This window comes from Amphiura filiformis, chromosome 18 (assembly GCF_039555335.1).
Source record: "Amphiura filiformis chromosome 18, Afil_fr2py, whole genome shotgun sequence".
NCBI lineage: Eukaryota > Metazoa > Echinodermata > Ophiuroidea > Amphilepidida > Amphiuridae > Amphiura > Amphiura filiformis.
In genome coordinates this window covers 35136423-35160024 of record NC_092645.1, presented here as the reverse complement: position 1 = coordinate 35160024, position 23602 = coordinate 35136423, and the positions used below count along the sequence as shown (strand labels likewise).

The window sequence follows — 23602 nt, the reverse complement described above, 5'->3', positions numbered from 1 at the left end:
ATATGATGCTCGCGCATACTGCCAGGCAAAAAACAATGGAAATTGTGATGATGCGTGCGCATACTGTCAGGCATTGACGTCAGAAGTCACATCATCTATAATTGTGTTATTCTTTTGTCTACCTGTGTTTTCGCGGAAGGTGTAAAACGGGTGATGGAATGCAGTTTAAAATTTCCGCCAAGGCCGAATCATTTCACATTTTGAGTGCATTGTAGCCGACGGCTACCCAACTAAAGGCTGCTAGTCAGGTGTAGGAATGCGTGAATTTAGATTCGTCTATAGACGAATCCAAGTAGCCAAGTCATGGTCAGGATTTGGTCGGACATCTTTGGGTAGCCGTTTGCACCAACCTGATGTTTTGAGCGCCCCATTGTGCAAATAAAAGCACTCATCACCTGTGTATGTCTGCAATCATAGATTGAATACAATACCGCTTTTTTCAAAGATACTTATCGTACAGGTGTGAGTGATCAGAATGATATGGTTCAATGCATAGATACCGCGTGTAGTTAATCCGATTATTATGCCACTTCAACAGCGAATAGACCATGTAAGCTCATGTAAAAGCTGTGTGTTTTGCCGAAGGAACTGTAGGGCCTATTGTGTTGTAAACTAATCATTCTTTTGTCTACCTGTGTTTTCGCGGAAGGTATAAAACGGGTGATGGAATGCAGTTTAAAATTTCCGCCAAGGGCGAATCATTTCACATTTTGGGTGCATTGTAGCCGACGGCTACCCAACTAAAGGCTGCTAGTCAGGTGTAGGAGTGCGTGGATTTGGATTCGTCTATAGGAAGTCGACACTGTGTCTCGGAAGATGCGAGTTGAACATGTTGAAAGGCCTGTATTGTATTAAAGTTTGGAATTTTTTTAGTGTTATTGTCATGATGGTGTAGGCCTAATAAAGACAAATGTGAGATAGTTAAATAGGGGGCCTACTGGATATATTATGATGAAACTCAACACGTAACAAGTAAACAGAAAGTAAGGGAGTGATCGTTATTTATGGCAGGGGGGGGGAATGGGTAAATTTAGGGGGGAACGCGAAATTTTTTTGTGTTCTTGAGGGGGGAACCTGAAATTTTAGTTGAAACAGGAGGGGGGATTGTTAAATTTTAAATGGAGAAAATTGGGAAAACAAGGGGGAACGCGAAAATTTTGAGCGGACGCGAGGGGGGAACGCGAAATTTTTTGTCGATATTTTTGCCAAAACACCCATTCCCCCTGCCGTAAATAACGATCGGTCCCTAAGTTCTTGATTCGTATATCAAGATGGGCAATTTACCACCATTTTTGCCCAAATCGGAGTAAGTTGACATTTTGACCCCGTACAACCAAAAACATGCCATTTTGCCTAAAAATGAGGTTTTTGTAAGATAACTCAACAATTGCAAGTCGATTTTAGGGCGTATTGAATTGTGAGGTTTTAGTCAGGCGGCGAGCGGCATGATGGGCGGACTAGACGGCAAATAACCGCTCAGCCGTATGGCACTGATTTTCCATACACTCGGTTAGTTTTGTGGGCCCCCAACGGTTTTAGCTTGCATTAATATTATTTATTAACATATGCCTCACACCGACATCGCCTGGCTAATAATTACTTTGTCAGCAGAGATACTAAAATAAATACCCGGGATCGATACACGTGAATTTGCTATGCACGAGTTTGATATGAGGAGCAAATCTTTGGATACCGGGGTAGAAAATGATGAATATCTCCCGTAAATGATATTTCGTATAAAGAAACCAGATGTGGTTCCTTGCACTTGAATATATATTTTGAACAGATATGATAGTCGTTAGCTTACGTCTTGAGAAAGTACCGGTAGCGTGCGTCTTGAGTCAAAAACTGACAATAATTCTGATTTATATGTGCCGAATTATATAGCGCAGTGTACAGGCCAATCGTGGAGATATGTCTAAAACCATATGACCTATGGCATACCATGCACGACTCACACACAGCGAGGTCAGTAACCGAGCTAATCGGGGCTATTGTCAGTAGCATGTCCTTCGGCCCATTATGCGACTCAAAAGTATTAAACAGGTCGATACAAAATGGCCATGCGTGGCGGTGGATTCAACCTACCATGGCGATTTCTGCCATGAAGATATGCGGGCGATGACACTGTGTGCCTATTTGTTAGTGATATTTTAAGCGTTTTAAAATTTCAAAATAATCCCATTCAATTAGGCCTACACAGTTGACAACGGAAATGTACTGAATTTAGAGAATTCGTGGCGTTCACCACCTAGTTTTCGTACCTCATAGATATATAGAGGCGAAGGAGCGTTGCGATTTTCAATGTACCTCATATCGCCAATATTGTTTTGTGAGGATTTCAGTAAGGGTTAGAAAAATAGACTAGCTCTTAAATTTGATTTCTTATGTGTTATTGTTTTGTGAGGATTTCAGTGAGGTTTTGAAAGAGACTTCAAAATTTGATTTCTTTATGTTTTATATTATTTTTCAAAACCTACATTTTTCAAAAAATACACAAGAAATCATTTCTTATGTTTTATATTATTTCTTCTTCTTCTTCTTCTTCCTTATAAGTGCCTCCCTCATATGTATGAGTATTGTCGCACTGCGTACAGACAAGCTGTACTTATTTTTTTACTCTGGAACCTAGAGTAGATGAGTGTATTTTGAAGTACAGTCAACATGATCGGGCTGATCTCCTCCTCTTTTCGAATAGCCTGTGACGTTCTTTAACGTGCACACTACATTAATGTGAGAAAATATGCATGTACACGGGACCGACAGCTTAAAGTGCCCTCCGAAGCACTAAGCAAGTAGAGTGAAGTGTCTTGCTCAGGCTGAGTTCACATAGAAGTATACGGTATACGGTATTCGCTATACGAAATACGCTCATTCGATCAGGCCGAGTTCATATAGGAGTATACTATGTGAACTCAGCCTGGTCAAATGAGGGGAGGTCGTATAGCTAATAGCGAGTATACATTTGTAGGTCAGTTTACCAATTTTCTTCGTCTAATCAAATGCTTGTAACTTTACTTCTGGAGGTCACATTGCATTGAATGAGGTGTCATAATGTGCAGAATTAGATAGTGCATCTATTACAAAAAAATGAATTTACCCACATATGGTTTAGTTTTAAAATTAGGACGGTATACGCTGCACTAAAATCGAGCACGCACGATTCCCACTATACTATAGTATACGCAGGTATACATGGTATACGGCCTTTTCGAATAGTGCCTTATGTGACCCGGTACTATGAAATTACATTGCCCGATTTAAGCTATACGCGTGCACCTGCAAAACGTGCATACCCGAATAGTATACTTCTATCTGATCGTAGCCTTATGTGACCCGGTACTATGGAATTGCATTGCTCGATTTAAGCTATACGCGTGCACCTGCAAAACGTGCACCGTATACCCGAATAGTATACTTCTATCTGATCGTAGCCTTATGTGACCCGGTACTATGGAATTGCATTGCTCGATTTAAGCTATACGCGTTCACCTGCAAAACGTGCACCGTATACCCGAATAGTATACTTCTATGTGAACGCAGCCTCAAGGACACAAAGAGCCGGACCTGGGATTCGAACCCTTGACCCTTGGGTTCACAGTCCTATGCCTTAACCGCTAGGATACGCTTGGTGAGGATTTCAGTGAGGTTTGAAAAGACTTTAAAATTTGATTTCTTAATATAACATAATGACTCGATTTTTTGTCATTTTTAAAAATCCTAGCTACAGCTCGATGAAAGCACACATCTGATGTCTCCGACAATCATAACATTATCCCTAAGCTATATGTTAGGAATTAATTATAAAGCACGAATCACATGGTTTTATTTAAAACAAACTCATATTGGATTATTGACCGTAAAAACGAATAGAAACAGCCGACTTTCAACACGCGATATTCAAAATTCCCGCGGCGAAATTGTTTAGTGCAATGACACCATGGTTATTTGTGCTCGATTGTTGTCAGCCTTCATTGTATTACTGCAGTGGCGTACCGTGGCCGCCCCAACCCCGGGGGGCTGAAGAAGAAACAATTTTGCCGCCCCTTCCTTTACAGCCCGAAAAGGGCCCAATTTTTTTCACGGAAATTTTTTTATGCTTTTTCAATTTTTGGCGCCCGATTTTCTTTGCTTATTCGTTTTGACGCCCCTTCGTTTTTGCCGCCCCTGTTTTTGCCACCCTTCTTCTACCGCCGCCCCTTCGTTTTTGCCGCCCCTTACTTTGACCCCGGGGGGCTGGCGCCCCCAAAGACCCACCCCCAAAAAAAATACGCGCATGTACGTCATTATTGTACTGGACAATTTCGGTGCCCGGGAATTTTGCATATCGCGTGTTGACAGACGACTGTAGGCCTATAACTCGTTTTAAGGGTCATTACCCGGGGTCATTACGAGTTTGTTTCAAATAAAACCACGTGATTCGTGCTTGATATTTTACCTTTCTAACATGCAAGGCATAATGTTGTGATTGCTTTAATATCAAGTCAAATGGTATTATGTTTAAAAATGTTAATAAGACTGCAAAAAGGCATAAAAACTCGTCAACATTGCATAAAATACACACGGGTGCACATAATTAGGCCTATGCACAAAATTATAACATCTGTAAAATGTTATATTTAGAACGGTAGGTTTTCCTTTAAAATGTCAATCTATTTAATTGAATTGTCGTATTTTACCTACCTGCAGCTCGATGAAGTACACAGCTGGTTTATTGATATCAAGTTAAACGGTATATTTAAAAATGTTAAAGGCCCATTCAGTGATTTGCTCATCCGGACGATCGTAAAAATCATCAAAATTCAGATTTTGGTACCTTTGTAATTGGCATAGATGTGCTAACATAGCCTGCTAGTGGTTCGGTCGAAAGCCGTGTATTTTAGACAAAATAAAGCATTTGCATGATTCTGGACTTTTGATACTGACAGTACAAAAAGTCCGACTCGAGATCGAAAGAAGCTCACTCTCCACGTACCAACACGCGTTGCGTATTGTTTCTACTACTTATTACATCAGTAGCTACTATTTTAAACAAAATACAAAATTTTAACTGTTTTTCATATTTGAATTGACCGTTAGTTTGCCTCGGTGACCTTTAATTGCTTATTTTGTTTTCTACTACAAAATTGTAGCTTAAAAGCGTCTGTTTTAAATCAATTTAGACTCTACTTCCCCGTGTTAGAAACACTGGACTAGGAAGTTTTTCCAGTCGATTGGTGGCGCACTGTACGAAAATCTCGATTTTCTCAGAGTTGAAGTAGAAAACCTTTCTAAAACTTCTGTTTTTTGACTAATTTGTCGATGTATTCAGGGGAAAAGTGGTTTAATGAAATTCTGTAGACTTATTCTTTATTTCTAAGCAACTCTGACAAATTACCATTTTTTTAATGTTCCTGTGAAATCACTGAAAGGGCCTTTAATCAGAATACACGCTGTTTATGAACGAAATGTCTATATACCGTAGCGTTAAACATTAACGTGGCTGAGTACTTTAAACGTTAGAAATACAAGCAAAGAACATCCAGATTTGTAAACATAACTGCATTTCTCGATGGATTTTATTTCACTATTTCACTCGTTTTACTAAAATAAACTTTCCAGTTTACACTATTTTAGTCCAAAATCAAGATGAAATGTTGTGTCACATGAGTAAGGGGCTGTGCAGTAATTATGAGCCCCGGGGGTTAAAATTTCTCGACAAAATTGCTTGCCCCCCCCCCCCCCTCGGGCCGTCAAAAATCGCTTGCCACCGACCCCTTCTCGGCCTGCCAAAAATTCTTTGACACCCCTTGCGCAAGCCAAATTTTTGGGATCTCAATTTACAAACCTTTAATGGTCTATACGTGTTGCGAGCGCAGCGAGCAGGAAAATTTGCATATGTAAGCGTTTCCGTACTGTTTTCCTAAGCCTTTTTAGAGCGGTTTATTTAAAAGGCGCCATTACCAGATGAACCACGGGGAGAGTGGGTATATTTTTGGTCCTGCGAGGAACCTCTCGCACCAAAGGCAAAGACCTTAACCAGTGTGCCACGCTGCTCCCTAGTCCCGAAGTTTTCCCCTACGAGTGACCGAAAAACCGGGGGAAAAGGGCGTTGCCAGAGCCGTTCAAGGCAATGATTGCTTGAATTGTTTTAATCGCAAAATCAATATTGACTGATTTCCACGAATTATAATATTTTTTCCGACTCGATCAGTCTTACTGCGGAGGAACCTTGTTTAATTTCTTGGTCATTTGTCGGGTTGAAACTTGGATAGTTTAGAAATATTTTATGCACGGATTTTTAATTCTAACTGCACGGATTTGTAATCTCACTGCACGAACCAGGGGGGGCCGGCCAAGATTGGCTGAATTTTGACGTTGTCATTGGTTTTACACGTAAACACAAAAATGTCTCAAATTATTCCAAAACTGTACGTATGTTATTAAGCACTATTTTATCAGTCTAAATCCGTTGAGGTTCGCCAGTGAACCTCATTGTAAGTACTGTTTTTTGAATGTTTTGTATGAATAACGCACGGTATGTTTATGATATATACCTAAAATTTCCCCCATTGTGTATCACGGTTCGCTTGGTCTAACGGTAACGGGTCTCGCCTGCGGTGCATAGGGTCCCGAGATCGAGTCCCGCTCACTCCCGGCTATATTTTTTTTTTCTTCACATTTATTTTGAATCCAAAAATATTTATTTTTATGTGAAAATTTATACATTCACTGAGAAATATATTTTGTGCATTTTTTTTCTGTAACGGGGCCAATAGAGCTAAAAACACAACTCAGCACGGGGCGTCCACTGTCCAGGCAGTGTTGCCGTCATATTGTCTGTTTTGTTTACGATATTGGCTGTTGCCACAGTGAATAATGTAGTCCACCATCGTCTGGCACGAACGTACCAAGAGACACGTTAAAATAGCCCCTGAATGGGGACGAAAATGTGACTTTCCCCACACACACACTAATCATAAATATACTTCAGTCGATCAATTAGGCAGTTTGATCAACACGAAGATAAGCCCATTTTTAAATGTTCAACTTAATATTCTATAAGTTTAATCACATTTTCCCTGATTTGAATCATTAATTTAACGTATTATAATATTCAATCCGCATATATAGCGGCAGTGGCTTTCCCCACATACTAATCGTAGACAGACTTCAGTCGATCAACTTGGCATTTTGATCAACGCAATAAACACATTTTTAAATGTTCAACTCTTATAAAAAATAATAGCAATGTGAAATAAAACACATTTCGATGAACTTGCAATAAAATGAGGTGCCAGCCGGTGGCGTAGCCAGGGGACAGAGTGGCCCCCAGAAATATTTAGGAATAAAATGGGGTCAGCAACGAGTAAAGTGTCATTAAAATAAAATAAAATAAAATGACGAAAAATTGGGAATTTGACTTTGCCCCCCCATGGGACACAAAATTGGTAATGAAGACGAAAATGTGGCTTTGCCACATTAAGGTTATTAATTATTTTAAACTGTTGTGATTTGGTAGTTCACAGCATCTTACGAATGGTAGTGAGCTTTGGCAGAAACTGTATTGCTCAATTCATAGCGAGCGTGTAGAGGAATTAAAATATCACAGATATACTTTTATAGGTGCTGCGGTTCTTGAGTTACGTTGTAAAGAGCGCTGAAACAACGCCACTTTTATAAAACGTATACATAACTAATTAACAGCAATAAATGAAGCAAGTTTGCAAAGTATACGATTTGTAGAATGAACTTTTGCAAAACATCAAGGTGTTAATTTTCAATAATATATTGACCTAGATAATGAAAATCGATTTTTAGGTTGCTTCGACCACCAATACCTCGTCTACCCTTAAGCATCTTCAATTGAAGACCTATGTTGGCCCAGTATGTTGGAAGACCATGAAGGTATTTTTGTTGACTTTTGTGCAGCCAATCACATGAAGACGTCGTCTGTCGACCAAGGAGACATTGTCGTCAATGCTTTGTGCTTTTAACAGAGTTGCCAATAATTGAAGAAAGGTTAAACAGTTTTAAATTATACGCTTCCCTACGGCGACTGTTGTCTTGCCGTCGTGAGTTCAACAGGACATTTTGGTAAAAGGAGTACTAGTTCTTGTCCACGATGTTCATATGCAGAGTCCTTATGTGTCTCGATTTTTTCGTCCAGTTCATCGGTTTGTGGATTAGGTGTTTTAACCATCTATCGATTTAAATAATGAAATAGACATACAAAAAAAACCAAATTAATATTAAGAAAAGGAAACTAATAATATGTTTAGCTTGTCTTTTGTTAACTTTTCTTTTGTTTGTTTGTTTGTTCTTTGCTTAACTTGAAGTTTACCTGCGCATTCGCTGTAGAAGTGATGTAATAGTCAGATTAACTACCATAGCAATAGGTACAAACAATATTTAGAGAATAAATGATAGGATTTTGTCTTTTGCCTATCAATATCGTGTCATAATGGATGGGCTGGCCAATATTTTGAGTAGTGGATGCCGGCGCAGCCGGTATCCACTACGATAAAATATTGGCCAGCCCATCCATTATGACACGATAGTGGATAGGCAAAAGACAAAATCCTATCATTTATTCTCATTCTTATTCAGTTTTAATGTAATTTTTGCGAGAAAAACTGCCTTTTTTCAGAAAAAAATAAAGTTACTTTTGTGAGGACATCCCCGTTGTTTTAAATGAACGAAACCATCACGAACATCTAAGCCGCCTCATCGAGTTCTTAGTTCTCGCACGTGTATTACGCGAACGCATAATCGCGCGATCATTGAGGAGCAACAAGCGTGCCGCCGCGGCGGCACGCTTGTTCCGTTGCGTGGCTGCGCGCGCCCTGACTAATATCACTATCAACTATTGTGAGATATTATACACCAGAAAACCAATCAAATTACGTGAATTCTTTACAAGACGCACCCATTGAATAAGAATTGATTATATCGCGCTGCACTACAAGCAAGTTGCACTCATCACTGGTGTATGTCTGCAATCATAGATGGACTACAATACCGCTCTTTTTAATGGTACTAATCTTACAGGTGCAAGTGATCAACATGATGTGAATATTCTATAGAATTACTATTGCAGGCCGATATAATCAAAAATTGTTTATAACTATTGCTATGGTAGTTAATGCAATTATTACGTCATTTCGACAGCAAATTCTTTTGTAGATTTGAAGACCTGAGCGCAAGAAGACCGTAAGTCCAATTGGCCCCTCAACATGTATACACTAAAGTTGCGTATAGTTTCGTATAGTTTGGTAATGTTCAGGGGCCAAAACAAATCTTTCACAACCTTTCATGATGTTTTCACCCTGGAACATGTATTAATCATTATAAAACCCTAAGAAACTATACGTAACTTTAGTGTATACATGTTGAGGGGCCAAGTGGACTTTCGGTCTTTTTGCGCTCAGGTCTTCATTTGTAAATAAAGCATACATTTATATTTAAAATCACTGATGATGCAATGACTTTCATGTAAGGTGTTTTGATCAATTACATTATCACCATAATTATTTTGTTAAGAGCTTGGTATCAGTAATAAGTTATATAGGCCTAATTTGCCCCATTTTTAGAGATGAAAGATGATTATGTTGGTTTTGCTTATAGCAATTATGTTGTCCGCAATTTGTGGTCCAAAATCACACTGCTAAAAACATAAAGGCTACAAGCCCTACAGGGCTGAGGCCGCTGACTTCCACAGTAAAGACATGTCAGCTATGGACTTACAATATAGTATTGTGGTGTTGGACCACAAGTTGCGGACGGAATCATTAATCAGTTTGTTGTTGTGTTTGTAAGCCAAAATGTACATGTCGAAAGTTTTGTTAACTCATTTTTTATTAACAACTTCATTATCTATGCCTAAGTTTGTAAGTTCAACCAAAACTCCTTACCCTTATCGACAGCGCAAAGAGCATTGAAAATCCAAGACTAACCAAGGCGTAATATCCAAAAGTCGCCGATCCACCTACCGTCTCCACCATAAATCCCGTAAGCAAATATCCCAGCGATACACCGAGGGAGAAGTACAAGGCGGAACATATTCCGCATACAGTAGCAGACAGGTTAGCGGGTACGAATGTGTTCGTATAGGCTAGAAGTACACTCCAAGTTTGGCTAAAGGCAAAACCTAAAACATTAATAACAATGACGATCAATTGATCATTATTAAAGAAGAAGAAAAAACCCTCAGCCCTGTACAATTACGATTATGATAAAAAATATTGAAATAAATGGTTGCCTTGTGCGGATGGGGGTAGGAATGACATCCCTTATATCAAGCCTTGGGATATTCTTTATAGAACCCATAATAATCCTCTTGTGTGTCAGCTTTATTTGTGGCAATATTTTCATTTGTGCCTTTTTTGCGCGCTTCGCGCGAATTTATTCCACTTTGCACCATATATCATCATTTTAGCTTCAATATGGCGCGTTTGTACCATAACCTTATCTGGTCCAGAAAAAGGTGTTGGATTCACTATACTTCAAGACATTTTTCCAACCCACCCCGCCCCTCCATGTCAAAAAGAAATCTACGCCACTGCCCACGTAAACTTAACTTTATTATACGGATATTCATCAAAGGATTACCTTGAAAGATTTCCACTGGTATACTCCACCAGGGATTTTCAATGTAATATATCCAGACAAATCGGACTGTATAAATCAGGAATCCAAGATGAATGCTATTCCAATACCCCAGATATTCAATAGAGATACTACATAAGTATCCAGAAGGGATCTCAGAGGCTGCTTGAAATAGTATCACTGAACTCAATAGACCATGAGTTGCACCTGACGAAAGATGACACAAAATACAGCATGTTAATATTTCACAGTAAATTTTATTTAAAAAAAAGTATCATCATACCATACTTGGTATCTAATAGGATTTTTCATTTTCTGTTTTCTATCTTACAATGAGAGGCCTACCATTAAAATAATATGTTTGTGTTTAAGGGGGTACTACACCCCTGGCCAATTTTGTGCCTATTTTTGCATTTTTCTCAAATATTATAGCGCATTGGTGACAAGTAAGATATGTATATTATAGGGGCAAGGACTACAACTACTGCACTGAAAATTCAGCAACTCAAGGCAAGTAGTTATTGATTTATTGATCAAATACCGTAGAATTCCGTCTAGAAGCATATATGCCTCTAAACGAGGGGTTTTTTTAACGAAAGATATGAAAGGCCAATACCCTTCTCAAAAACATTGCAATAGATTGGTCTTACAAATATACATGTTTGTACAGCCGCCTTTATCAGTAATATAGTTGTTCAAGCTCCAAATAACGTTTTTGTTGAGAGTGTCCGCCTCTTGTCTCTTGTGTCAAAAAAACCTCGTTTAGAGGCATATATATGCTTGTAGACGGAATTTTACGGTATTGGTTTTACCTCATTTTTGACTGTAACTCCACATCTGTTGTCTGTGTTGAAATAAAATTTCCAGTGCAGTAGTTGTAGTCCTTGCCCCTATAATATACATATTTTACTTGTCACCAGTGCGCTATAATTTTTGAGAAAAATGCAAAAATAGGCACAAAATTGGCCAGGGGTGTAGTACTACCATCAGTACTCCTATCCGTAAATAGTACCTCTAAGCCGTAAATAGTATTTGCAATGTCCCGGATGAGCCGTAAATAGTACCTCCAAGCCGTAAATAGTACTTTTGACCATAGCGTGATTTCGCGATGCTGTATTTGGTTATCCCGATTTTAGCCTATTCGATTTTTTTAAGGGCAAAATATAGGTTGTGCTTAAATTGGTCGTGCTGTTCACTCAGGATAGAAGCTGGAGAGTCAAAACGTCAAATAATTTTATTTTAACCAATCAATGAACAAAGAACATATTAATGAAGTATATAAAACAAATATATACTGCCTTTATTCGAAGTTCTGGTTAAAACTATGGTCCCTCGTTGAGATCAATTAATACTATTTTCCTTCGGGGCTGCGCCCTCAGGAAAATAGTATTATTGATCTCACCTCGGGCCCATAGTTTTAACCAGAACCGCTCATGGCAGTATATATTTGTATAATACACACTGATCGGAGATAGACTCTTGGCTTCAGTTACAGTGCAGTATGTTTTTATCTGTCAGCAGTTCTTTATGCATTCCAAAACCTGTAGTTTCATCCTACATTTACATGAATTAGGATCTCTTCAGTTGTGTTGTGTCCATTCTCAAGGTTTGTCCTGCAAGCAGTTATAGTTGATCACTTTCTAGATTTGGGGATTCTTTATTGTGATTGTTTATTTTGTCTTAAAGTTTGTCACAAACTTTGGTTTTCCCTTTGTGCATTTGCAATCTAACATATGTGTACTCTCTTTGCACAAGCTGTTCAGTTGATCTTACATATCATTCACTAGTGCAGTTGTTATGACAACATCATCTGCAAATCGTACATCCGTTAGCATCCCCTAAACACAATTGAATATACCAAACAAACGAAATAATGATACATGAGAATATGATGTGGAGTCGAACCCGCAGACCAAATTGGCTTTGCATGTATACCTTTGACCTGCCTAGTTTTTCCAGATGCCAGAAGAGCAAACACTACACGAGACCATTGAATAAACCAAAGAAAAGGAAAAAGGAGAGGGGAAACAGGAGAGGCTGATAGTAAGAGTGGAGTTGATTGTATTGCCAGGATTCGAACCCGCCTGCTCTCATGCACTCCTATGTTTGACCTACCTAGGTTTTCCAGATGCCAGAATAGGAAACCCCACACGACACCATTGAATATACCAAAGAAAAGGAATAAGGAGAGGATGATCATGTGATGTGGGGTCAATAAGATCTTCAACTGCTTCCATTGTGGCGGCTCTGTTTCACGATTCTGAAACATATAAACAATATAAACTAAATATGAGAAAGGTTTTTAACACAAGTCGCCACATACAAAAATGACAGCCAGCGAAAAAATGTTACTGACCATCCAGAATTTGAACCTGTGACCTTCGGATCACCTCGGACCGATACTCTACTAACTTAACTATAAGGCTTTAGCTCGATACCCGCCCTTTAATATGAACAAAGTTTGGAAATAAATCTCTTACTTTTTCTAGATTGTGTCTGGAACCTCCAAACTTCATCAGGCAATCCGTTTGACTGGCCAAAGAGGCCTAGGTATCAGAGCAGCCAAAACCAAAATATAGCACTAATCCTGACCGCTAAAAATCCTTTTGCTTTTTGTTTCGTTTTGTTTTCGCTTTCTATAGATGAGTTGACTTCTGACGTCAATGCCTGGCAGTATGCGCACGCATAATCAGTTTCCATTGATTTTTGCCTGGCAGTATGCGCGCGCATCATATTTTGTTCAGGGCCCGTGTTTTTAAAACTCCCGCCACATCACAATAAGGCTATTGAACAGTGTGGTTGCATGCGGTTCACTCAAGCATATCGATATACCAGTCCCTTGTTTTTGTTGATAAATATTGAGGTCAACTCATCTATTGTATCTAGTTAATTCATCTTTACTTACCGAAGATTGAAACCAACGAATACAAATCACGCCTCCAATCATGAGAGCACAAAATGGTACTAAGATGATCTTGTAGTCAGCATTGACAAGTTTTACACCACACTTTGTAATATCTTCACGGGTATATGTTAGAAGAGTACCAGTCACAATAGCTCTGTAAAATCATAAAATATATTCATAAGGGACCGTTCACAAACACTTGTTAGAGGGGGGTCTGATGCAAAAATGGGTGCCTTAAAAGTTTTGACCCTCCTAAGGGGGGGGGGGTGCTGAAAAAAAAGACCAAAAATTTTCCTGGGAAATTGAGTTTATATGCTTTTCTATGGGGTTGACCCATAATTTTCATGTCAAAAAAGGGGCCTGAATATTTTGAGATCTGTGAAGGGGTGGGGGCGAAAAATGTTCGCGATGCTATTTTTCCATAAGTAGTGCTATTCGCGCGATTTTGCGTTTTTGTTGGTTGGTTGATAGATCTATTGCGTTTTTGTACTTACAATAATGTTTAGGGGCGGTGATCTGGCATGGGCGGTTTTCAGGAAAAAAACCCAATAATGTTTATGGGCGGTGTTCGTGGACGAAGTAAGAACGAGGCAATATACACCATGTACTGTTGTTAAACTGAATGCTTTTTAAATTAAGAGATGTAATGTTTGGGGTTGCAGTACGGGTTCGAGTCCCAGGTGGTCCAGTTCTATTATTTACTATTTTTTTTTTTTTTTTTTCTTTTTCTGTCTTCTTTCTTGTTCGTTTCTTTCTTTCTGACTGCAGTGATTGATTGTTTTTGCCGTTTTATTATTATTATTATATAATTCAGGAATATGCCTACTAGTCTAAATAGGCGCGGACTATTATATATAGGCCTACGTCGTTATGAATATTTTTTACAAATTAGATATTGGTTGTTGGTTTTGTTATTGTTGTTGTATATATTGCATAATCAGGGTAGGCATACTAGGCCTATTATAGCCTATAGCAGCATTCATTTATTTTACGACAGATATCATCTAAGGATAATATTTTAAAAATTGAAAATTTAGAAAATACCATAGGAAAATTGCAGAAAACCGCCCCCGGCAGCCCCTATCATGGTTGCCCCCTCCCTATCCCTGCAACATAGGATGACTCACGTGCCACGGTTTCATAAGTTCGTGGTCATTGTGCATGTAGATTGATACATCAAGTACGCTTGACTTCATTTTTTTCTGCATGGCTGTTTCTATTATTAACTTACGCCCCTCTGGAATCAAGCCTTGAAAAATCCATTAAATAACCTTAATTATATTTAATATCAAGAGTGGGTTAGAATAACTTATGTTGTTTTAGCATGGTCTGGGAACCTTTGTTAGGAACCTTTGTTAATGTTTGTTTAATTAACTGTTTGGAATTTAATTTTATCTTAATTAATGTTGTAGCTTTGTTTATCATTGATTTCTAAATTCACATGCTGATCCATCACCAGCCATGTTAATTTCATCATTAGTCAGGCAAATTGGATTTGAGGATTCAGATGTCTTTTAAGTATCTTTTTGTGTTTCCATCAGGTGTAAAAACCACACCCTCTTAAGGCGTGGGGTATGGGCGAACTTGAAATACACGTATCTGGAGAGGGGAAGCAACGAGTTACTCCAAATCACAACGGCAGGTAGTCACTGGGCCGCCGAGTGCGAGTATGTATTTGTTTTGAAAGGTTCGTGTTTGTTTTAAATTTTGGGGCGTTTTTCCAAAATTTGATATTTTTGGTGATATTTCAAAAAAGCGACATGCCAAAGACAACTCTTTGGGCACGTAGTTTGTTATTGCAGTTCTTTTCCACATACCTACGTTACCATTTGCTTTGGTGATTTACTAATATTATATATTTTGTGACTGCAATTTGGCGTTTTCAATGCGTTTTAATCTTGAATCTTCCTTTATGGGTGTCTGTTCATCCGCCACACGCTAGACTGATTTGGTAGTTCTATTTAGTGGAAAAAATATTCCACACATGGAAGCACATCGTTAAATTCCCAATCTGGCAGTCAAATTATACCCTTTTCCTTAAAAACAAAACAAAAAGATCCGCCACCTTGCTACCAAAACGAGGTTCCCCCTGCAAACGCATAATATGCTCAAAAAGTGCATATCTATTTCTCGTGCTTTTCTAGCAACGCGCTAAAAGGCTTTTGCAAAGCGTACGCGATAATTAAAGTTTGACAGGCTTGCGTATACACAACACGCACTTTGCAGGTAGAACCTCGTTTTGAGATGACCGTGATTCAATATTTTTATAAAATCACTTACGCCAAATCAAAGGACAGATTGGCCCAACACCTTTGGCTCCCATATTCTTTCAGCCCCCTTTTGCTTTCTGCCAAGGCACCCAATGTCGCTGCGTCAGTAATAGCATCAGTTGGACGAAAGAACGCCTCAAACAAGCTCGCAATAACTAACACAATGATGAAGGTATGGAATAAATCTCTCTCCTCATACTGCCAACTTCTGTTTATGACTAATGCATGATTAGTAGGCACTCCTAAAGTTCCATTGTTACCTTCCATATCTTTGTTTCTTTTAATCACAGAGAAGTCATCAATATCACAACAGGCAAAGTCTTTTCCTCCAGTCGTTTTAATGCTTACCCCAGATGTTAAATCGACTTTACCTTCCACATCAGCCACATTGGCGTATTGTCCTGATATACGTGTATCTCTCTTATAACTTGCACCTTTCGAATGAATCTCCAATACTTCATCACAAGAGGATTCTTCCGGGCTTTTTATCAGAGCCAACATAATACCACTAATCAGCATCAAGATCATTAATCCTAACAGGAAAGCTCGACGATAGCCTATTCGATCTGATATCAAGCCAATTATAGCCGTGGATAGAGTCCCCAGAAACAGACGCGAGGCACTTGCGATACCAATCCGAATTGGTGTTAAACCTAACTGTTTCATCTGTAGAGATTGGAAGGATATAATACAACCAAAAGCTCCGGTTACACATGAGTAGAATATCTTGTAGGTCAACATGGAACGATCTATTCTGAAGATGTCTTTCCAAACTCGCTGCTTTGAGGCATCATCTTTGAATAATGTGTTTCTGGCATGGGTATCTTCATCTAAATTATTTGCTTTCATGATGAAGGCTCACGTTAGTGGCTCACATCAACGGTTAAGTATACTACGATGCTCTCTTTTTTTTTTTAATAGCAGATATTGTTGGAACCCTGGGTTGGAACCTTTAAGCAATGTTTGTATTACAATAACATCTTAGTAGTAGAGCTGATACCGTTTACGTATATATTTTAAGCCTCCCATATGTCCATGGTCACATGAGGTGTCGTCTGTAGGTAACTGGGTACACGAGCAAAAATCGATAAACAATATAACACATAGATTTATTTTTCCGGCAAAATAATTGTTATTAGTCAACAGTTAGACTATACGTCCCAAAGATTCTCCCGCATCATCACAAAAATGAAGTTAAAAAGACGAGCAAAAAGATCAGTGGTTCTTCCGAGTTGATGTTAAAAATCTAAAAATCTACAATACATTGTACCAGATTGTACCATGATGCAAACACTTTAGGCTTATCCAAACACAAAGAATGAATTCCTACCTCGGAATTTTCAGATGGTACTTTAGGCCCTAATTCAGCATCGAAGTGGTTACGTAATTCTCTTGGTTACCGGATCACGCTACTTTGGTATGCCTTCGAGTGCCATATACTTTATGTGGTGATCATTTCGATCGTGGTTCATTACTCTAGCGCGTGATCCCGTTGACATAGTAACATTACGTAACTTCGATACTGAATTGCTATTATGATAATAGATACGGTACATGTAGCATCCACAAAAGAAGGTCACACATCTAAAATAGAATTGGCTTAAGGGCTGGGGTATGAACGTTTGGACAGTATTTATTTTGGGACATTAGAGCACATCAGACATATCGAATTGCATTCTGAATACGAAGAATGTCATTCTGATATCAAATAATTTTGATTTTTGAAATTCGCAATTTAATACACATTTTATGGCAAATCATTAAAATTGATATTTTTGATATTTAACAGTACTTGAAGTAAACTTTATAAATCTGATGATTTATACTTAAAGTGTATGTAGGTGGGATGAAAAGCCGACGATCAATTGACAATTTTGACCTTTCGTATTGAAGATATGGATTTTTTTCCCCAAAAAACCAAAAAAAAAAAGAGGTCTTTTTGGGAAAAAAATGCATATCTTCAATATGAACGGTCAAAATTTTCAATTGACCGTCGGCTTTTCCTCCCTGCTACATACACTTTAAGAATATATCATTAGATTTATATAATTTACTTCGAGGACTGTTATATATCAAAATCTGAAAAATATCAAATTTTTATAATTTGTCATAAAATTTGTATTATATTGTGATTTTCAAAAATGAAAATTATTTGATATCAGAAAGACATGCTTCGTATTCAGAATGCAATTCGATAGGTCTGAGGTGCTCTCACGTCCCACAAAAAATACTGTCGAAACGCAATAAACGCTCATTTTAGATCCCTTAAGAGATTTTCACAGTCTAGTAACTTTATCACTGGACAGAAACATTCACATGCATATCGACGACATTTAGTTTTATAACGACTACAGGGTGTATCAAAGTAAAGTATACAGTTCGAAAAATGCTACTAGATTAAAAAATGCGAGGTATTTGGTCAAAATACTTTAGTTGATAGTTTAATAAAAATCTTTTCCTCCCAAATCTGAAAAATCACTGGCATGTGACCATTAATAAGGACTCGGTGGCTATTTTTGTGAGCCAAGTAAAAATGCAGTGGTGCGAAGTCAATTAACATCAATGTAGCATGCGATTCTCGTGTTTATTTAACATACATACATACATACATATGTTTCCTAATTATAATTTTATGTTTATATTAAAAACGTTAAACATGTTTAAGGAGAATTAAAATATATATGTAAGCGACACCGTAAGCGACACGCAAGAAAGCGACCAGAGCGTTAAACATGTTTAAGGAAAAACGCAAGCGAGCGTATAAAAATCATGCGCGTTAAACATGTTTAAGCTACGCGATAAACGCATGACTCTAAGTTTGTTCTACATTTCTCTCATTCACCTGAGGAGCCTTCGGGCGAAACGAATCGTAGTGAAAATGGAGTAAATTTGTTTCTTTTAATGTTACATACATACATACATATTTAGGCCTATATCTTTTATTGCATATAAAACCACACATAGTCGAATTCACCGTGACCTTTCTAGCCATAAACCCGCTTATTGAAGATTAAACCGATAGGCCTATATGCAGTACTAAACCATTATATAGTAATCTTTTGTCAAATGCAAATTTATTACCACCTGATAATATTGATCCAATGAGCGACCGAATTGTCCGCTACGGACGACTAATCCACTCTCCACTGACCGAGTTTTGGGATATTTTTCACTGGTTCGCAGCTGTTTGCTATCATTTACTCATCAAGGCGGAGTACAGTTATTATAAGGACTATGCCAATTATTTAAAGATTGACATGTAGAGAATAAGCCATAATTGATTGACAGAAAGTACTAAATTTGTACCTATGACGGTTTTATGACACCAATATTCAAAATACGATCAAAAAATGGCTGCCCGGTGAAGTAAAATGTGCATTGAAATAACACGGCGAGTTTGGATAAATGGTAGGATTTCTTTTAATAAAATGTATGTTCCCCGTTATTAAAGCTTGTACCGGGTTGAAGATTCAGATATTTGGAAAAGAATAAGTAATTTAAACAGAGAAAGTACTAAAATCATAGCTTTTATACTTTTTGATATATGATACTAACTAGTTCAACCCGTATAGCTACGACACAGCGCTACCAGTAGGGTTCAATTGCCTATTATGAAGGCCCCTGTGTTGTGTAGTTAGGGACCGATCGTTATTTACGGCAGGGGGGGGAATGGGTGTTTTGGCAAAAATATCGACAAAAGATTTCGCGTTCCCCCTCGCGTCCGCTCAAAATTTTCGCGTTCCCCTTGTTTTCCCAATTTTCTCCATTTAAAATTTAACAATCCCCCTCCTGGTTCAACTAAAATTTCAGGTTCCCCCTCAAGACCACAAAAAATTTCGTGTTCCCCCTAAATTTACCCATTCCCCCCTGCCATAAATAACGATCGCTCCCTTAACAATAACTGCATGATGAGTACAATACAATATATATAATACAAGCGAAGCTGAGCAAAGCAATGCAATAATTGCGCAACAATGAAGAAGACATATAAATTGATGGGAACCAAATATGGTTGGGACAATTGCCAGATACCACATCAAATCGGCAACCAGTATCGCTGCAAAATAGTGCGAGCGCGCTGCTTCCAGATAATATTTGAGCCAATGGCTGCGCTAATGTTGAGGTATCTAGCGATCGCCTTACACCGCCTATTTGAAAAGCAAAGCATTTTTAGTCCTGAAGTGACCTTGCATGCGCGTATTTTTTTTTGGGGGGGGGGGGGGCTAAAAGCAGGGGCGGCCAAAACGAAGGGGCGGCGGAAGAAGAAGGGGCGGCGGAAGAAGAAGGGGCGGCAAAAAGAACGAGTAAAGAAGAAAGGGCGGAAAAAGTTTGAAAAGTATAAAAAAATTTAGGGCGCTAGCGCTTATAATCCCTTTTTTTGCTCTTCACTTTTTCAAACCACCGTAAAAAATTGGGTCAACCTTTTCGGGCTGTTGAGGAAGGGGCGGCAAAATTGAATTTTCTTCAGCCCCCCGGGGAATGAGCGGCCACGGTACGCCACTGCCTTGTTGTGAATACTTCCGAGTCTACCTATATTAATGACAATTGTTTTGCATACGGTGTGTCCAGGGTGATGTGCTCATTGAGTGGTTGGTAAATGTTGAATTTGGTGTTATAACATGTGTTAACAAAAGCATCAAATGGGCATGATATTTCAACAATAAAAGCTTGCATGGTCTGACGATCACAAATAATGAGATCGGGTTTTCAGGTTTCTCTCCATATCTCTCCTTATCTTCTTCAAAGATGCATTATCGTTAACCAGGGTAGTTACCAGGGATGTGCAAACCAAGATGAATATCCCTAGATGTCGAATTGATTGGATATTGACAAATTGCTGAGAGGACCGTTTCGACACGACCTCTCTTGTCGCCATCTTGGTTTTAAAAAAAATCAAAACAAAAATATCAACATTCTGGATAGAAATGACACATAAGCATTTCTTTTTTGAAAGAGTGAAGTGATGAAGTCTCCCTGATGTTGCGTGGGAGGCTGTTCCACAATGAAGGTGCCGCAACACAAAACACAACACCGATGCATATTTTACCAACACGAGCTCTTAGTAATGTGGTGTCTTTGGAAGATCTTGTCCTACAACCAGCTGAAGGTATTTCTCTATGAGAGAGTAAAACACACAAATATGTTTGGTTTCTTTGTCCATGATACGTCTTAATATGTTACGCAAATGAAAATTTAGAGAGGATATTAAACTGTTGATGTGTGGAGTCATGGACATAATGCTTATCAAAAACAATTCCAAGATGGCGGACTGTATCTGATTGTTATCGACTTTGTGTGGTATTTTCTTCAGACTCTTATAAGTTCCGGCAATGAAAAATTCAATTTTACCTGGGTTTAGTTTAAGTTTGTTGTTTCCCATCCAATCTTTATGCGCATAGAAGCAGTTTTCAAGTTTTGAAAGAGTAGTTTTATATGAACCCGAAACATTTGGGTCAAATGACACATAAATGTGTGTGTCATCTGCGTACACGTGATAGTTTAATTCATGCCTGCGGATGATTGAGCCAACAGGAGTAGTCTAAACAACAAAATCTAATGAGCCCTTAACAGAGCCTTGCGGCACACCATGACCATAACCCCAAACATGGGAATCCGAGCAAACAACATCCATGTGAACCTGACTAGTACTACATTTAAGATAAGAACTTATACACTGCAATGCTTTACCACATAATTATACCAAAGCCAAGTTTCATACGACGAATTAAGATGTCATGGTCGATAGTATCGAATGCTGCGGATAGGTCAAGTAATACCACTTTCTTTACAGTAATTAACAGCCTTAGTCTTCCACATGGCCACCAGATCATGGCCACCATTCCTCTGTATGCAGATATCAGGTCTCCTTAACATGGTATCCAAACCACGTGTTATGAGAGGTCTGTCCTGCTTGGGGATGCTAACATGTGCCATTTTGTGTCTCTGGAGTTCATCTCACTTGTGAAACCTTTGCTTTTAGATAACCCCAGCAAGAATAAATCCAGAGATGTAAGATCAGGTGATCTTAGGGCCATTTCACTTGGTGCTTCAAATCGATCACACGATTGCCAAACAATTCTGTAAGGTGTTCCGTCAATTATTGTAAAGAAAGTGGGGAAACTGTGATTTACAAGTTATTTTAATTCTCCGCGCAACTGCATTTTTACACGGCTCACAAAAATAGCCACTGAGTCCTTATTAATGGTCACACGCCTGCAGTGATTTTGCAGTTTTTGGAGGACAAGATATTGATTTTGCTATCAGCTAATGCATTGACCAAATAACTCATACTTTTTAAGCTAGTGGCATTTATCAGACGGTGTATACTTCATTTTGATACACCCTGTATTATAGCTTCCTGTTACATTAAGGGTACAAGTCATGTGGTATTGTTGGTCGAAGCAGCCAAAAAAAATAGATTTTCATTGTCTAAATTAATATATTATTGAAAAATAACACTTTTATGTTTGGCAAAAGTTCATTCTACAAATCATATACTTTGAAACCTAAATTTATTGTTGTTAATGAGTTATGTACGTTTTACAAAAGTGTTGTTGTTTCAGCCCTCTTTACAACATAACTCAAGAACCACAGGACCTACAAAAGTATATCTGTGATATTTGATTTCTTCTACACACTCGCTATGAATTGATCAATGCAATTTTTGCCAAAGCTCACTACCATTCGCAAGATGCTGTGAACGACCAAATCGCAACAGTTTAAAATAGTTGCTAACCTTAAGGGCTGGATAGCGACGTTTCACGTATTTTTGGGGGACCTGAAAACACATCAGCCACACCAAATTGCATTTTGAATACGAGGATAGTACTGATATCAAAATATCTAATAATTTTGATTTTCTGAAATTCACGATATAATGCAAATTTTATGGCAAAGTAATAGCTGCATAAATTTGAATGGGGCTTCAAAGCTCTTCAACTTCGTCAATACTGCAGTTTTCATTGTTTTTTGCCAAATTTTTCATTTCAAATATACCAAATGACAATTTAATCTTATCCTTCACTTTTTCTTCTTTTTTGTATTGTACTACAAATCGATCAAAGAAATAATGTTGCCATGGGGAAGAGCCCGTTTTTGGGGAACATTTTCGAGAATCTTGCTTGAGAAAAAACTGTTTTGTTACATTATCGATATCTTGATTGTGGAACATTAAGGGCGTACTACACCCATATATTGGTTTGATTGGTCTAAAAAAATATTTTATCATTTCAAGCTAGGCGATATATGCACTGATCATGTGAAATAAAAAAAATATGAAAAACATCGTGAAAGTGTCCTTTTCACCTATTTGTCTTAAAGTTGACTGGTTGTTAAGGACGCTACCACGTAGTCTCCGTCACAACCGGTTTCTGCCGTTTCTAACATTCATCGATATTCACATACAGTATATTAGACTTGCTACCAGTCCAAAATACGACCTGCCTATGTATGTTTAGGGCTGACACGTCAATTTGTATTACCAATAGGAAATACACAGGTCAGACATTTAAATTTGAGAATAATAATTCTTTAAGATTTGGTAAAAAAAATTGTAGCCGCCTCATTCATATGCTACCTAAATTAAAAATTTTGTTGAAATAAAATTAAGGATCGAATGCGTTTTAGTGTCAAAAAAGGCAAAATTACCGTCAAACTTTCGCCGAATTCTGCACCCTTGCGAAGCCCTCCGGCGGGTGCACAGTTAAATCGGGAATAAAAATATCCGACCTTTGCGATCAAAAACAACAAATTACAACATTGGACCATGTTTGGACATACTATAGGCAAAAAAAACTCTATTGCCAAATAATATAGAATAGAACATTTGACATCAACTTGA

At 38.2% G+C, this 23602-nt stretch overlaps 1 protein-coding gene and 1 long non-coding RNA gene across 2 annotated transcripts; both read right to left on the bottom strand.

Moving 5' to 3' along the window:
- Positions 1 to 9919: 9919 nt before the first annotated feature.
- Positions 9920 to 12841, bottom strand: LOC140139452 (uncharacterized). Its single transcript, XR_011857126.1, has 3 exons — positions 12703 to 12841; positions 10591 to 10794; positions 9920 to 10129 (listed from the first exon to the last, which is right to left on the bottom strand). It is a non-coding gene; the product is annotated as an uncharacterized lncRNA (long non-coding RNA).
- A 2927-nt stretch (positions 12842 to 15768) lies between these two features.
- LOC140139108 (uncharacterized) lies at positions 15769 to 16611 on the bottom strand. Its single transcript, XM_072160890.1, has one exon. The coding sequence runs from the start codon at positions 16609 to 16611 to the stop codon at positions 15769 to 15771; it is 843 nt and encodes a 280-aa protein (XP_072016991.1).
- Positions 16612 to 23602: the final 6991 nt, after the last annotated feature.

Coding starts and splice junctions, on each gene's coding strand:
- LOC140139108 (XM_072160890.1), bottom strand. CDS start 16,611: ATGAAAGCAAATAATTTAGATGAAGATACCCATGCCAGAAACACATTA.